The following is a 15,276-nucleotide window of genomic DNA, read 5'->3' as shown; positions in this document are numbered from 1 at the left end:
AAAGCTTTTTAGTGCCGCTCTGTGCCGTTTCAAGAGCATGACAGCAGCTGCAGAGCAGTAGTATCACTGCGTTACGTTTAGCAGCTTTCCCCTTCCTTCCCAGTATCTCCCAGTCACAGTGCAGTCAGTGGCAGTTCTGCCTTTGGGGGCATTAGGTCTGAGCAAGAGAGAGGGAGATAAATGTCAAGCAAGCCTTGATTTACGTGTTCTTCTCAACTGATTGATTGAGAAACTCAAATTCACACAAGCTCAGAATTCACACAAGCTCAGCTTCTCTACTGCCCCAGAGAGCTTAAACCAGAGCTCTTGCAAGATTTTTCTATTGTCTTGAAAGGACTTTGGATCAGGCCCAAACCAGCCATAGCAGGGCTCCGTGGGATAATTTTTAAAGTTAATTGCAGGGCACACATGCAAGAAAGGTGAGTGACAGAGTCCCACCCAAACTCCTGCTCTACAGCTACTGCTGTTAGCAGCCTCACAATGAGTGCGAGGGATGTGCATCATTTTAAACCACTTCTCCAAGGGTGAGAATCATTAGACATGGAAAAGAGAGGACAGCGTGCTGATTTGACATAATCATCTCAGCAGCTGCCTGCTCTGCAAATGCTGTTGAATCTCAGGGATATTGCTGGTAGTTGCCAAAATTATGACTGCAAGGGAGACAAGAAGTGGAAGCACAAATTAAAACACTTGGGAATCATCCTGTCTCAGGTCTGTAATAGTCTGCATTCATTTTAGCTTGGGGGTGTTTTATTGAAAGCCTCTCAAACACCCCCCCTGTAATTATCCTGTTGTCAATCCACAGTGTGTGAAAGTGCTTCAATTTCAAACCCATGCTATACGAAATTGTTTGAGTCCACGCCAGTCACTCTCTGCTACATAAAGCCTGGAAAAAGCATTGCTTTCACATTTTTTAATCAGGAAAAATGAGGGCTGTTGGTTTCTTGGTATGTTCTGAGTGATCGTATGTATCCCATAAACACATTTCTGGTATGTCACTTCATTTTTCTAGAGTGCCAGCGAATCTTTAAGAGTAGTCCCTCAATTGTATCTCAAAGCTCTAGTTAGATTTTAGAAAAGCAGAGGAGCAGCTCTTCCTTGCTGAGATTAGAAAGGACTTTCAAGTATGCTTGTCAAGATAACACATTGGTGTAAGCCTCTCCACTCCCCAAATCATCTTGCCATAGACTGTTTTGCAGCAAAGTTGCAGGAGGAAGCTCCTCACCAGCATGACAAACTGCCCTCCGTTTCCCCTCCAATCCAAATAATGTTTCTTTCGGCTTGCTGATTTCCCATTGGGATTTAAAAGAGAGTTTGTAGAGCCAGGACAACTTCTGTATGCCCTTCCTCACAGATTATTCAGAAAGACTCTACTGATAACAGATGCATCTGTGCCGAGCCGATGCCTTCATTGCTCTCAGCTCCTCAGCCAGGGGCACAACTCGAAAACACCAGTGTCAGCCACAGTCTTAGTTGCCTTTAGACTAGACCCCAAGTGAGGGACGCGAAGGGCAGAACTACGAGGGGTGTGCCTGTCTCCATCACCATTTGGCCAGACAAGGACAGCAGGAGCAATCGTATTTGCTCTTCTCCTTCCCCACAGAATTGCTATTGCTTTACCCACCAAGGGTACAGCATCCTGAAAACACCAAGGAAAGCATTTCTGCCTTATCAGCCTCACTTTTGTGCTGTCAGGAAGGGAGCCAGCTGTGTTGTTAGGTTTTTACTCAGTCTGCATAAGACATACCACCAATACATTTGACATAAAGCAGCTAATTACTGGGTATTAGTTGCAGTGAGCTGAACTCACCTGGACCAGTCTTCTAGTCAGGAAAATCTCCATATCCTGTTTCTAGTCTCCTGGGTCATTGGCTTCTCCCTGCAGGTCGTCTTTAACTTGCTGCTTATCTTTCTCACCATGTTTACGTTGCTTTGCGTTATCAAGCCTGGGGAAGGGAACAGAGACAGCAGGTTACACAGACAGGCAATTTACAAGGTACAAGCAAAGCAAAGGAGAGATAAAAAACAACCAACCCCCCAGATCAGATGGGTGTGAGAGACGTGCAAATGCATAATGTCTATCATAGCTCTCATTGTTTTCATATCCATGAGATCATTAAGACATTTCTAAGTCCCTGGAGTCCACGACATGCAAGCCCAGGATATAATAAGCAGGGCTGAATTAATTGCATGATACACTGATGAACAAAATGAAGTAAAGCGCTTTTATTGTACAAGGGGAAATGAATGCTTTGCATTAAACAGCAGTCACATCGATCCAAATTATGGCTCATGCTGCATAAATGATAATGAGACTCTGTCTCACTTGGACTGAGTGAGAATGCTGAAAGGAGCAAAGACGCCTACATACTGCTGCATCTAAGCAGTGCTTATACTTGAACTGGGACAGTGGAATTTGTCTTTTTAACAAACAGTTCTCCTTGGTAGATACCTATCCTGGCGGAAGGGCATCCCTACTGCACTTTGCATCCAAGTGCTGAGCCAGCAATATGGCCATTCTTTAGCTTCCCTCCCACCGCAGATGTCACATCTTTTTGTCATTTAGGGTAAAATCCAGTCCTTGACGCTACTGGACCACTAGCATTGATCCCATTTGATGGCACTACTTCTGTGAGTAGAGGCAGAGCTTCCCTGCAAGACGTAGAAATGGAAATTAAGTCACAGCTGATGTGGCATGTAGCAATAAATGAGTTATATTTCAATCTTTCATCTGGTAAAGTGGCACATTCAGAGATTCCTGGAGGGGCTTTCACAGCCTTATGTTTTCATTGCTGTTCTGAGCTGTGCAACCAGTCTTTGGTTCTGTTGCATTCTCTGGTTAGCATTTTCTAGGTTGTTTCATTTTGGCATTTAATGCTTTGCCTTGGGAGACCTTCAAGCATGCTGCATATTAGCAGTCAGTAGCGCTCAGGGGGCAGTGAAGGTCAGGCTAGACAGGGCTACATTTGTGGCTTGTTTGAGAATATCTGAGTGTAGGTTCACTGCACAATTCTGATGCATAACCTTGCACTGCACTGCCTGAACTGGAAATGAGATTGAAGGATGACTCATGCATTTCCACATTCAGCTTCTGCAATGAACTTCTGACTCCTTGTTCATTCCCTAGAGGCCCCATCTTTTCTGTAAGAATAGATGATGGCAAGAAAGCAACTGACCCAGTAAAACCTTGTAGTCTTACACTGCAGACAGGTAAAGCATACATTGGGCAAGGGAGGGAGGGTGTGAGAGGGGTCATCCCGATTCTTGGTTCTGTTGATGCATTTGGGGAGAAGACTGCTATTAGGAACTGGACAGGAAATGGTAAGTTATAGTGGGGTTGGGTTTATCCCTTAGCAACTTCCCTAGCTCTAAAATGGGAGGAGCTTTCTTTCAGAATGAGAGATGAAGAAGTTGTGATTTGTACCAAGCTTTTAGGCAAAGAGTGCAGTCATCCAGTTCTAGGGAAAAATCTAGGGCTAAAGGAAACTAAGTATTGGCCAGCCTTTCTTGCTACACGGTGAGACTCCAGTGCTCAACCACAACCACTGACCCGAACTTAACTTGGTTATTGTGTGATACAGCTGAGCACAGCTCGCACCTTGCAATTGCTTTTTTATTGGTGTTTATCCCGAGTCTCTTTGTCACGCCTCACCTTTTTGCCACAGTACTGATGTGTGCACAAAAGCCTTCCCTTCCTCCAGAAAGCTGCCAAGTCCTACACATGCATTAGCCTTCCCGGACTTGGACTTCAGTCCAAGACAGGGTCAAACCTTCCCGCAGCGGCATTCCGTGCGTAAGTAGCAGGAAGAACTGTTGGGCTGCGTGTTTGGAGCCAACAACCTCACCCAGGCACACTTTTATCCCAGTGCTGGCTTCCTGGTTTGGAAACAGGTGCTGTGCAGTCACATCTGGGAGCTATTTCCTCGCCTGGAGTGGGACCGTCCGACAAGAACTGACCACGAGCCACCCGGTCCACGCCACCGCGCTGCGGAACCACCGCGCAGCAGCGGGCACGGCTCGGGGTGCCGCCAGCACCCACCGGCGGGGCGGTGTCCCGACTCCTCCCGCCCCGCCGCCCTCCCCTGGGCGGCCCCGGGGCCCAACCCAGCCCCACGGGAGGCGGCCCCGCCGCCGGGAGTCCCGGGGCGCTGCCATGGAGCTGCCCGCCGTCAACCTCAAGGTAGGGGCCGCGGGGCCGAGCCGCTCCTCGGTGGGGAAGGGCCTCTCCGGGCGCTCGCTCGGTCTCCGCGGGCTCGGGGAGAGCCGGCTGCCCGCGGCGGGGCGGCTGCGAGGGGTTTCTGCCGGAGGGGCAGCTCTGCCTCGGGGGGGCAGCGGGACGGAGTCCCGGGCAGCGGGCGCTTTGCCCGGCCCGCCCCCTTCTCTCCCACGCTGTGTGCCTGGTCCAGGGCCGGGCACATCGGGAGATGTGGGGAAGGAAAGACTGGTGTTTCTGAAGCTTTTCCAAACGTTGCACAAGCTCTCGGTCATGGAGACCGGCAAGCAGTGACTCCCAGGTTCTCTTCTCCTTCAGGGCAAGTTGCTAAAGTGGCCCAGGACTGGGCTGGGACAACAGCTGGTTATTACCTTGTGTCCATGGAGGTTTCCAGCTCAGCTGACCAGAGCTAATCCAGGATAAACACTGCACAAGATCCCGAGGAGGCAAAGTTTTTTGCTTGTCAGGCAAAATATCTTAGAAAGATGATCCCGCATACTTTGAGGTTATCCTCTGGTAGATAATTGAAATTGCCTCTCTGTTGGGGGGGGAGCCGGGCTGGCTTCAATTAGGGGCAATTTGAAAATTTCAGTGGACATCTGGTCACCAGAGAAATGGGAAATAAGAGACTTATCACAGTTTTGTTATGCTTTTCACTTGGGGAAGTACATCCTTGCGGAGAAGCTGTAGAATGCTAAAATCACTTTTTTGCTTTTAAGTGTTTGAGTTTGAAGCCTTTCCTGATACCAGACAGATGAAATTTCCCTATATTTTTATTTTTGTCTTTTGTATTTTCAGAGCCCTGAGATTTCCAGGTGCATGTGTGTGCTTTTTTCCAGCTTCACTACTTTGTATATCTTATTTGGTACAGCAAGTTTCAGGTGCTTTCTTTGGTTAAAACTTTGCCCAGACAATGAAAGCATCACTGATCACATCCTTTTTTTTCCTGCTATTCATAAAGCTGTGAGCAGTGGCCTTGGAGCAGGCTGCCTACAGGTAGGGTGGGAGGATAGTATTATCTCAGCCACGGTTATGAATTCAGCTCTGTATGGGCAGGCTTTCATGTGAGTGTACTAAATAAAAGCTTGGCATTCATATAATGATGCTTCCCCCTCTTAGTTCACCAAGAAAAGCAACTTCCCTTGTTAGAGGCAAGTAAGCAAATAGATTTTTCAAAGGCCTGGCATGTGGATTGTATTATGCTCTGGAAAATAGTTGATACTTTGCTAAGACAAGTTTGGACTATTGTGCGATTCCCAGGGCACTAGGAATATTAAAAGATCTTGCCTGCTGCTTTGTTTTTTAACTTGGTTTGACTTTTTTTCCCATGCTAAAATGACAGTGAAAAATCAGGACATTTAATTAAAAGTTTGCCAACATGAGATACATGTTCTACCATGGGAGGTGGAGATAAGAGAGCTGAAAAACACAGACTTCTTGAATGAATGAGTCACCATGACAACACAAATAAAATGTTGCCTTTCTTCTCTGATTTCAGACAGCCTGTTCCCAAATCTCTTCCTAGGTAAGAGTGAGCTTGTCCTGGGCAAACTGTTTTCAGCATTAAGAAATTCCTTGTTGTCAAGTCTCTTGGTGATGCTCTGGGGCTGAAAAGCTGGGGAGTAGGGAGTTAATAATGGTACCTGTATCTTTGTACTGTTCCTGAGTTAGGGCCTGCTTCCCTGAAACATATCACAAAGGTGGGAAAGATTCTTATGCAGAAAGGGAATGGAAATAACACACGCTACTGCTATTCATTGGCATGATCTGCCTACAGTGAGATTCAAAAAGATGAGCCTCGTGATAGAAGTGGCTCCAAGAAAACTGCATGACTGAGTTGTGTTTGTGCCAGAACGTAGCAGTGTCTTAGCTTTGAGGTCTCTCTTTAAGCCACTTGCAGAGCTATAAAATTAATGTAGGAGGTTTTGCCCTGGAGTGGATAAGGAACATGTTCATGAAACAGCATCTGCTAGCTTCATCTCTAATAGTAATGCTCAGCAAAGCCTGTGGGCAGTAGCACAGCCATATTTTTGCAGTGAATGCTTGACACCTAGGATTATTCCAAAAACTATGCAGAGCCTCTCGAAATACAAAGTTTGAGTTTGATCAAGCCCAGACAATGCCCTACAATCCATGTGCCTGGAAACATACATTTTGTGCTTGGGCATTTTTAAATGCTAGGTCACAGAATCATAGAATAAGTTAGATAAAAAGACACCTCTCTGTGTTATCTAGTCCAGCCTCTTGCTCAAAGCAAAGCTGCCTTCAAAGTTAGATCAAATAGCTCAACTCAAAATTCAGCTGACTTTTGAAAATCTCTAAGGATAGAGCCATAACAACCCTGCTGGATAGCCTGTTCCACTGCCTAACCATTCTCATTATTATCCCTCTGTTATAATAATGAGGAGCATCCTCACGGGTGGCTCACTCGCAGGTGGCCACTCAGATCTATATTTTGGTTAGTATATCCTCAGGTGAATATGTCACTCAGAGTAGATGAGCTCACTCTCAAAAAAAAAGTAAAGTAAAATTTAAAAAGTTAGATACTACAAGAAAATAATTGTAATTTGGAACCAATTTTTAACTTAGTCAAAATTCAACCTTGTGCTAGGTTCTGTGCTGAAGCATGTTTAAAGGAGTGAGTTCCTGTTCCAAAGATTTTCCCATCTAACAACACTGAGGCAGACTCAGGCCCTTTTTATGCTTGGCAATTAGTCCCATCGCGTGCTGAGATTTGCAGAGGAGCTAGGAATTCCCCTTAGCTCTCCCCAGTTTCCAGTGAGATGCTTTTAATCAGATGGTCATCCTTCTGCCCAGAGGGATGGGGACAAAGGTCCCACCCTTCTTATTTTCTGCTCTCAGAACTACAACAGTTATTTTCTCAAAAGAAGAAATGTATGCCTTCCTTAAATACAGACTTAAGCCCTCGAACAGATGGAAAAAATTTGAATTCTTCTGCTGTCTCATCAAGAGACTGCCTGAAAATTATCTAATCTCACATAGTGACTGTAGCTTTAAAGAATGGTTTTCATTAACACTACATTTGCTATGTTAAAGCATACCGAGACCACCAGCTAATTCCATAGTGCCCTGAAGAACTGTCAGGTAAATTGGACTAATAACTAGGAAGGGAATGCCTTGTTTTTATTTCAGCAGTCCCTCATACTGTCATCACTAGTTTACCTGACTTTATGCTGATGGCTAAGCTTGCTTCATAATTTAATAACTGCAATATTGATCTAGACAGCTTTTTTTAAAAAAAAGCCACCTTGCCTAATTATGTTAACTGGTGAGCCTTGAGGGGTCTTGCGGGTATGTAACATGCAATTAAATACTACCTAATTAAGAATTTCCCTGATGTTGTGATAGTCTCTTGAGTAAATGCTATTTGCATGTCTACATTCTTATCCAAGAACATCTTGTATTTTACTGATTAGCAGCTTCTGCCTGGTCTCCATGGTACAATTTGGGAGAAGGGAAAGTGGGGGGGGGTGTGCTAAAGCATTTTGTAGTCTTTCATAAACAATTAAAAAAATTCATTAATAAAAATCTGTTTGAGCAGTGTTTGAAGTTATTACGACATCCAGGCTACTCAGGGTGAGTGCTCTCAGATGTGCTAGGGCACTGCAGTGAGGCAAGAGCTCTGTCATAAGACATCTCCATCGTGGTGGCTTGGCTGAGCGGTACGAGCCGCAGCAGATGCATCGCTCCTGCTGGTTTCCTGGCCACACTTCACTCACAGCTTTGTTGGATATTAACTCTCTTCTCAAGCAACTAGTTTTGTGTTAAGTTAAAACATGGATAGTCATTTTAAGTCAATGAACATAGCAGGATGTCAGTAGATTTTTTTATATTTTTTTTAGTGTCTTCTCGCTCCTATCTGCATACAGCTTTCCTGTGTCAACTGAGTAATTTAGCCTTTTACTGCTTAGTCATTTCCCAATTTTTTTAATTTTTTTTTTTTGGCAGGTGTATGTGGAGGGGGTGTGCTTCAGAGGGGTTTGGGGGGGGGGGGGGGGGGGGAGGGGCGTTTTTTTTTATACCGAGGTCAGTTTAAATGCCAATTGGAGCCTTTCTCACAGCTAGAAAAAATGGAAGAGTGCCTCTTTCCCCTGGATCCTCTGATATGTCCAGGCTTCAGCCTTTCTTTTACGAGGCTGCTAATAGAGTCTGTCTTCCATAATCTTATTTTCACAAATGTTTAGAGAGTGAATAAGAGTGATATCCATTTGTTGAGATTGGCCAGCAGGCTCAAAAGTGAGGGAGCACCTGGATATAGGTACAGAAAAAGGCTGAAGCGGTATATTGTTCCTGTTTGCTGCCTTAATGAACATGTCGAGTATGTCTCCTTGGTTACAGAAATGTCAAGTGCTGGTGAAGAGAATCCTTGTGTCCCTTGTTACAGTAGGATGCTTTCTTCTTGGATCTGTCCCCTTGAGCACAAGGAGCAGGATCATTAAGGACATTTGCAAAGTACAGAACCTGTGACAGCATTATCTTACTGCTGCTTAGGGCACTGCTGGCATTTGGGCCCTGGTGGCTTTGCCGAGAGCGAAAGGAGCTGTGTCATACGGCAGGTTTGGGTTCTCAGCTTTCCAAAAGATGCCTTCAGGTCTGTTAATACTGCAGTGAGGTTGAACCACAGCTCTGAACAGACTGGAAGGAGGTAAACAGAGGATTTACTGAGGACTGGAGTGAAATTGCTGGGAGCTGCAAGCATGACTGTCATCCCTGGGCTTCTTGGTGATGGGATGCCAGATTGGTCATGTATAAACCGTGCTAGCATAGTGTGAATCAGATTGCCCAGCGTTCTGTACAAACTCCTCTGGAGTTCCAAAATCAATAACCCATTTAGAAAGGACTAAGTGAGCCCTGAATCAACTGTGGACAGAGATGACAACAATAATGAATGACTACAGTGTAGCACCACAGGAAATTCTCAGCAAGAGAAGCAGAGAAAAATGGTTGTGTCTTCACTGTCCCAGTTGCTACACCAGCTTTCTGCACTGGCTCGTGGATCCAGGGCACTCTTCCACTCATCCCTCGGAAACAAGAAGGTGTCATATCATGTTGATCCTCCCACAGTTCTCCCAGCTTACTGACCAATCTTCCTCTCTGTTTTTTTTTTTTTCATAGGCCATCATTCTGGTACACTGGCTGCTCACAATGTGGTGAGTGATTGGTGCCTGGCCTGGGTGAGAAGAGGTTATTCCTTCAAAGTAGGAATGGGATGTTATCAGGGAATCAGCACTCCCTGTTTGTGCCTGTGTGCAAGAAGATCCTAAATCCAAGAGTGAGATGTTTGTATGGGAACAGGGATGAATGCAAACAAACTGTTGCAGGCTTATTGTGAATGTGGGTGGGTTTTTTGTCTTGTTTGGCAGGGGCTGCATGAATTACACGTTTCCAGCCTCCTATGCCTGGGGAAATTTCACTGTCCTTGCAGTGGGGATCTGGGCCATTGTGCAGCGAGATTCCCTTGATGCCATCATGATGGTGAGTGTGAGGGTATTCAGGGAGAGGGTGGAGGGCAGACAGCTGCTTTGAGTCAGCAAAGATTTTCAGCTGTTCCCAATACAGCAGTGAACAAGTCAAATTCCCTGTTTGGGTTTTTTAAGAGAATATATAACTCTATAAGCACTGTAAACTATGGTGAGAAGCCTTCACTGTCACTTTTTTACTATCTTCACTATCCATTTTGCTTCTCAGAAGTGAGGCACACTTGATTCTTTCTTTTTTTACCTGCTGTTGTGACTTGTTATGCCAGGGGAGGACTCAAAGCATTTAATATGCTCGAGTTGGAGGGGCTTTATAAAACCCTTCTCTGAACATTAAAGAGATTGGCAAGCAAAAATAAACAGTCCTGAGGCATATCATAAGAAGATGTCTGAGAGATGTGAAGAAAACGCACGAAATACAAGATCATTCATTCAGGAATCTCTCTCTACCTGGGGCAGTGTCAAGGATTAGCAATATGTGATGCTGGGGTGAAGACATGGTTGTGTGAACACAGATCTTGCAGAAAATAGACACTGTAACTGACTGTTACTCCTAGTGATTAATCTCCTATTCAGTTCATGTCCCATTCTCTCTTTGTTTCCAGTTCCTGACTGGCCTGCTGCTCACAGTCCTCACAGACATCATTCACATCTCTGTCTTCTACCCTCCAAACAACCATCTCACTGATGTGAAGCGTTTCAGTATGGGCATGGCCATCTTCAGCCTCCTCCTCAAACCCGTGTCCTGCTATTTGGTGTATCGAATGTATCGAGAGCGTGGAGGAGAGTACACCTTTAACATAGGTAGGATGCTTCCTCTGCCTCCATGTCGGTGTGGGCCACCTCCTCGGGTGTTAGGGAGGCTGCTTGCACTTTGGACCCTTCATCCTGAGCTCTGTGCAGCTGGATTCTGTTCCCTGTTCCAGGGAGGGGGAGTGCTCTCTCTCTTTTTCTTATGTCTGTTGTCTCATTTTGTGGTTCTGGTGTGTCTGATGCCTTAAATCTCTATTCTTCCTCTCTTCCCTTGCAGACCTAGAGTCCTCATCTGACAGACATTTTGCCCACAATGGTATTGATACCACTGCTGTCTCTCTTAGTCAGTATAACTGAGTGGCTTTTCCTCTTGTTCTCCTCCTGCATTTATGTGTGCTTGTTGGAAGCATTTGGGTGTCCCTCTCTCTTTGCCAACCCTTTCTTCTCCTTCTGGGAGAAAGTAGAGGCAGCATCCCCTCTAGCTGGATTATGCATGAGAGGGAAAGAAGCTGGATTTCTAACTCCATGCTTCCTCTGGGCCTCCCATGTTCTAGCTACCTTGATTGCTTTGGTCTTCCATTTCCTCATCTGGAAAACGGGACTGATGTTTACCTTGTGTGACTTTGCCTGGAGGCACTCATTTTTCTCCTGGGTGTACTGGTTAATGGTAGTGTGGCAGCCTTGCCGGAGAGAAGGGGCTGCGGCTGGACAGGGGATTGGAACTAGATGATCTTTGAGGTCCCTTCCAACCCAAACCATTCTGTGATTCTATGTTCTGGGTCTCAGTCAACTTTGCCAAGCATGCCTGGTGCTAGATCATGCCAGGGCAGCTGCTAGGAATTGTTTGCTGTGTGGGAGCTCACCCTGGCAAAACCAGCAGCCTGGCACAGTTTTCTTTTTGCCTTTCTAAGAAGGCTGTGCAGGACAAAAGATGGTATAACTGCTTTACAGAGTTTGAAAGCTGTCACTTGTGCTGCTTTGATGCTAGTAAAGAAGATGACGCTTCCTATGAAAAGAGGTGGATGCCTGCAGAGGAGGAGAGGCCACGGAAAGAAACCATGGCTTGGGGCGATATGTGCTATTTGCATCTCTCTGCTATGGGAACGTGGATGCCTTCTCCATCAGCTACTTGTGAAAATGCCAGACAGATCTGTCTTAACCGGGTCAGAAGGCCTGTGAGTCAACTGCAGTGCCGTACTGTGGGTCATGTTTGTGCCAGCTTTTATTAGCTCCTCACTGTGCCTGTAACTGGGATTTGACATTCGTATCCCATGGGAAGTGTAGGTATCGTTGAGGAGTTCATCCCTTTGTTTGGAATTTGGGAGCACTCCTTTTCAACCACACTATCCCAATACAGGCATGCTGCTGTCTGAGAGTCTCCTCTCAGGCACAGATTGGAATTCAGATACTTTGTAGTTTCATGTCCTCTCCTGAACTGTCTTTCTCACAAACACAAACTGCGTGGTGTTCTTTTGTGTTGAATGTGGTTGACCAATTTCCTCTCTCATTTTCCTGCTATCTGGCATGTTCCTTTCAAACCTAACAGTGTTTCATTTTTCCTGGTCTTCTCTGTCTCATTTTCTTTCCATACAAAATCGTTTTTTGTTGCTTAGCAGCATCTTTGCTGCTTAGAACAAGCCTCTTGTATGGTTTAGTGCCCACCTTTGATTCAGATTGCTTTCTAGCCATGGCAGATGCCTGGCCTCTATATAAAGAGCTGTCTATTCATGTTCTCTATTTGTCTCTCTTCTTTCCCTGCTCATCCACTGGACAGTAACATGTTTTTGTACCAGTCTTGTCCCACAGGCAAATTGTTCATAGTGCAATTGGGAGCACTGCTGGATTCAAATTGAGTGCCATTGGTGTGGCACACTTGAGGCATAGCTGCGTTGCTGGGAAGAGTGGTTCATGGATGAACCACGTTCTTAAATCTATGCTGTCAGCTAGCCATGGTTCCTGCTGCTTCTGGTTTTGTCTGTTCGTTTTCCCACTAGATCTCGTAAACTTGATCTTGCTGAAATATGCTATTAGAGGAGCCTGTTGTGCTGCTGTGTAGTATTGCAGGTCTTGCTTTCCACACAGCCCTGTGTCTACTAAGACAGCTGTTCTTAGGGAATGAAGAGGCATGTTCAAATGCATCTGGGTTATTTTGCCTGTGTTGGAAGGTTGAGTTTCCTTACCTCCTGTGAGGATCACAGAACACAGGTGCTGGGGAGCTGGAGAGCAGCTAATGTCGTGTGCTCCTGAGCTGTTGGTTTCTTATAACTGTGTTAGTTTTTGTGCTTTTGGTTTTTACCTAAGCTTGTTCTCTTCCCTCTCCATTCAGGTGTCGCCCGTGCAGGCCGGGATCGCAGCACCTATGAGCCAATTGATCAGCAGGATGCCCCTTCACAGTGGCCTGACTCAAACAAGACAGCCCAGCAGCCATACTGAGGCCCTCTGCAAAAAAGAACAGACACTTCCCTCGCCCAGTCTAGCCTTCCGTTCTTCCCTCGTCTTTTCTGATGGAGCAAGACCTGCTACTGAGCAAACAGGAGAGGTTTTTTGCCTCCCTGGAGGTTATGCAGATGGGTTCCTGCAGTAAGTCCAGAAGATCTCGGAGATGTCATGTTAAGCACTGTGACTCTTTGTAATCCCAGTACTCTCCTTTCCTTCCTCCTCCTAAATCCCACTTCTGTGTGTGTGAGTGGATGCACCTTCTACAGTCTTCCAAGTCTTGTATTGTGCATCCTTTCTATGATAAGTGAGGGAACCACTCAAAATGTTCGGGGACAAGCAATCTTTAAGACTTTATGGCTTATGGACTGCCCTTAAACAATATGTTTTAGCCTGCTTTTATGCAGATACGTTTCCAGGAAACATCTGGGAGTTCCTGAGGGCTGGTTTTGATGGTGGTGGTTAACTAAGATTTATGACCATAACTGTTAGCTGTGGTGGTTTGCATAAAGCTGGAGTTGGTACAAAATGCTCTTACTGGGCCAGGCAGCTGCTTGTGCTCCCAATCTTGGGTTTTATTCACTGATGCTTTTATACAAGTTGAATGTTCTTCAAGATCCTTAAAATGGCTGGTGAATGTAGGTTATAAGATACTCTGTGCCTTGAAATGTCCTTTTGCCTTCAGCTGCCTATCTTAACAGAACTTGAAATGTTTCCTTTTTCTAAGAAAACTATAAAACAAACACAGTTTTTCTGTGTTAGAAAAAGTTACGCTGGTCACCTATGTCTCATTTGAAAATGTAGGTATTCCTCAGAATTTGGGACTGCAGCCAGGCAGTCTGGAAGAGTCATTATAGGTGAAGGTCTACAGGGCTCTGATGGCTTTTAGTCTAAGCTTTACTCAGATGAGTAGAGGGTACTGCTTGTAAATGTGTGGGTGGGAAGGTGGGCTAGTAAAATGAGGATTGTGGAAAGGAATAGATGGGTTTATTTACACTGCAGTGGTGAGCTCTGTGAGGTGTGACAAACTATAAACTCTTATCTTATGCACAGTAAATCTGCCCTGCTGTGGCTTTCAGGTAAAATCCTAAAAAAAATAATAAATATTGTTCAACAGGGTTCTTTTTCAGAACAAAAACAGTATGTCAGCTTTGGCAGAATGGAAATACTAGCGCTAGGAAGATTTATGTTTTTTTAAAGCAGGTTAATTTTCAAAGTTTACATCTGTTATTCTACAATTGCATTTCTCTTGACAAGACCTGCTGCTGCATTGATTCTTCAGTGACCAAGAGTTAACTGTGCTCTAACCTTGGGAACCATGCCATTTGTATTTTAAAAACCAAGCAGTTTTCTCCCAAGTTTGATCACTTTAAACATAGGCAGATGCTTCCTCAACTATGCTGCACAAGCATTACAGTGACCTGCTGCCATACCTGGACCATCATCATTGATGCTTGGACCATGCACATGGTAAATGCCATAAAAGTGCAGTAGTCTGGTTTACTCTCCTGAGATGAGTGTTAGGGATTCATTTTGCAGGCTGCCATGCAACAGAGCATAGGAATAGGAATCAGTCTGCTTTTGTGATCAGATGGGGAAGCAGAAATTTCTGAGGCTTATGAAGTTGCAGAGCAGGCCTTTATGTTCAGTTAATTTTTTTTTTTTCAGCTCTTGAGAGCTGTACAGCTACAGCATGGATCCCTGAATAACGCATTTAAACACTCGGGTTTTTTTCTTCCCTAGACCTGTGAAGCACGGACTGAAACCAGTTATTTTAAATGCAGTGCCTTTTGTATATTTGCACAAATGTAGAGTTTAAATCTGGCGAGGCCTTCCCAGCCATTCTCCATTGTGAAAGACACCACAATCTATTGACACCCATCTGTCTGACCTGCGGAGCGCTTTTCGGTGGAGAATTCAGCACACCTGGAAGCTCAGGGGAGCAGAGGAAGGCAGGAATTAGGCTTACTGTGCCTCAAAGATACCTATTTTGGGCAGTAAATCAGAGAGGTGATGATAAAAATGAGGCCCCTCTCCTGGCTTCTGAGGAGGAGGAGGAGGAGGGTGTGTGTTTCGGCAGTGCTTACAGTGAGCACCAACATGTTCTTGGATCAATACCTGGTTTAGAAGGGTGTGTGGAGAGCCATGGAGCCCGTTGTGCTGGAGCACAGCCTTGCGGATCCCAGAGCCCGTTGTGCTGGAGCACAGCCTTGCCAATCATGGAGCCCGTTGTGCTGGAGCACAGCCTTGCCAATCATGGAGCCCGTTGTGCTGGAGCACAGCCTTGCTGACCACGGAGCCCGTTGTGCTGGAGCACAGCCTTGCTGATCATGGAGCCTGTTGCTGATCACGGCAGCCCGTTTCAGCGGACTCTCC

General features: G+C 45.5%; 1 protein-coding gene across 3 annotated transcripts; it reads left to right on the top strand.

Moving 5' to 3' along the window:
* The first annotated feature begins 4,153 nt into the window (after positions 1-4,153).
* Positions 4,154-13,597, top strand: AGTRAP (angiotensin II receptor associated protein). 3 transcript variants are annotated; one of them, XM_086625670.1, is made up of 6 exons: positions 4,154-4,180; positions 9,350-9,384; positions 9,598-9,709; positions 10,317-10,515; positions 10,742-10,780; positions 12,791-13,597. In XM_086625670.1, the coding sequence occupies exons 1-6, from the start codon at positions 4,154-4,156 to the stop codon at positions 12,895-12,897; spliced, it is 519 nt and encodes a 172-aa protein (XP_086481796.1). In that variant the 3' UTR covers positions 12,898-13,597. The 3 variants fall into 3 exon arrangements, with proteins under 3 accessions (XP_086481796.1, XP_086481795.1, XP_086481794.1); XM_086625669.1 differs by lacking the exon at positions 10,742-10,780; XM_086625668.1 differs by lacking the exons at positions 4,154-4,180; positions 10,742-10,780 and adding an exon at positions 9,119-9,177 and having other exon boundaries at positions 9,349-9,384.
* The last annotated feature ends 1,679 nt before the right edge of the window (positions 13,598-15,276 follow it).

Source organism: Tauraco erythrolophus, chromosome 23 (genome assembly GCF_009769465.1).
Source record: "Tauraco erythrolophus isolate bTauEry1 chromosome 23, bTauEry1.pri, whole genome shotgun sequence".
Classification (NCBI taxonomy): Eukaryota; Metazoa; Chordata; class Aves; order Musophagiformes; family Musophagidae; genus Tauraco; species Tauraco erythrolophus.
This window is presented reverse-complemented; position numbering and strand designations above follow the sequence as displayed.

Bases quoted from the DNA above. Each gene is read 5' to 3' on its own strand.
- AGTRAP (XM_086625670.1), top strand. From the start codon at position 4,154: ATGGAGCTGCCCGCCGTCAACCTCAAG. The intron at 4,181-9,349 runs GTAGGGGCCGCG...TTTTTTTCATAG, and splicing joins TGCCCGCCGTCAACCTCAAG to GCCATCATTCTGGTACACTG. The intron at 9,385-9,597 runs GTGAGTGATTGG...CTTGTTTGGCAG, and splicing joins CACTGGCTGCTCACAATGTG to GGGCTGCATGAATTACACGT.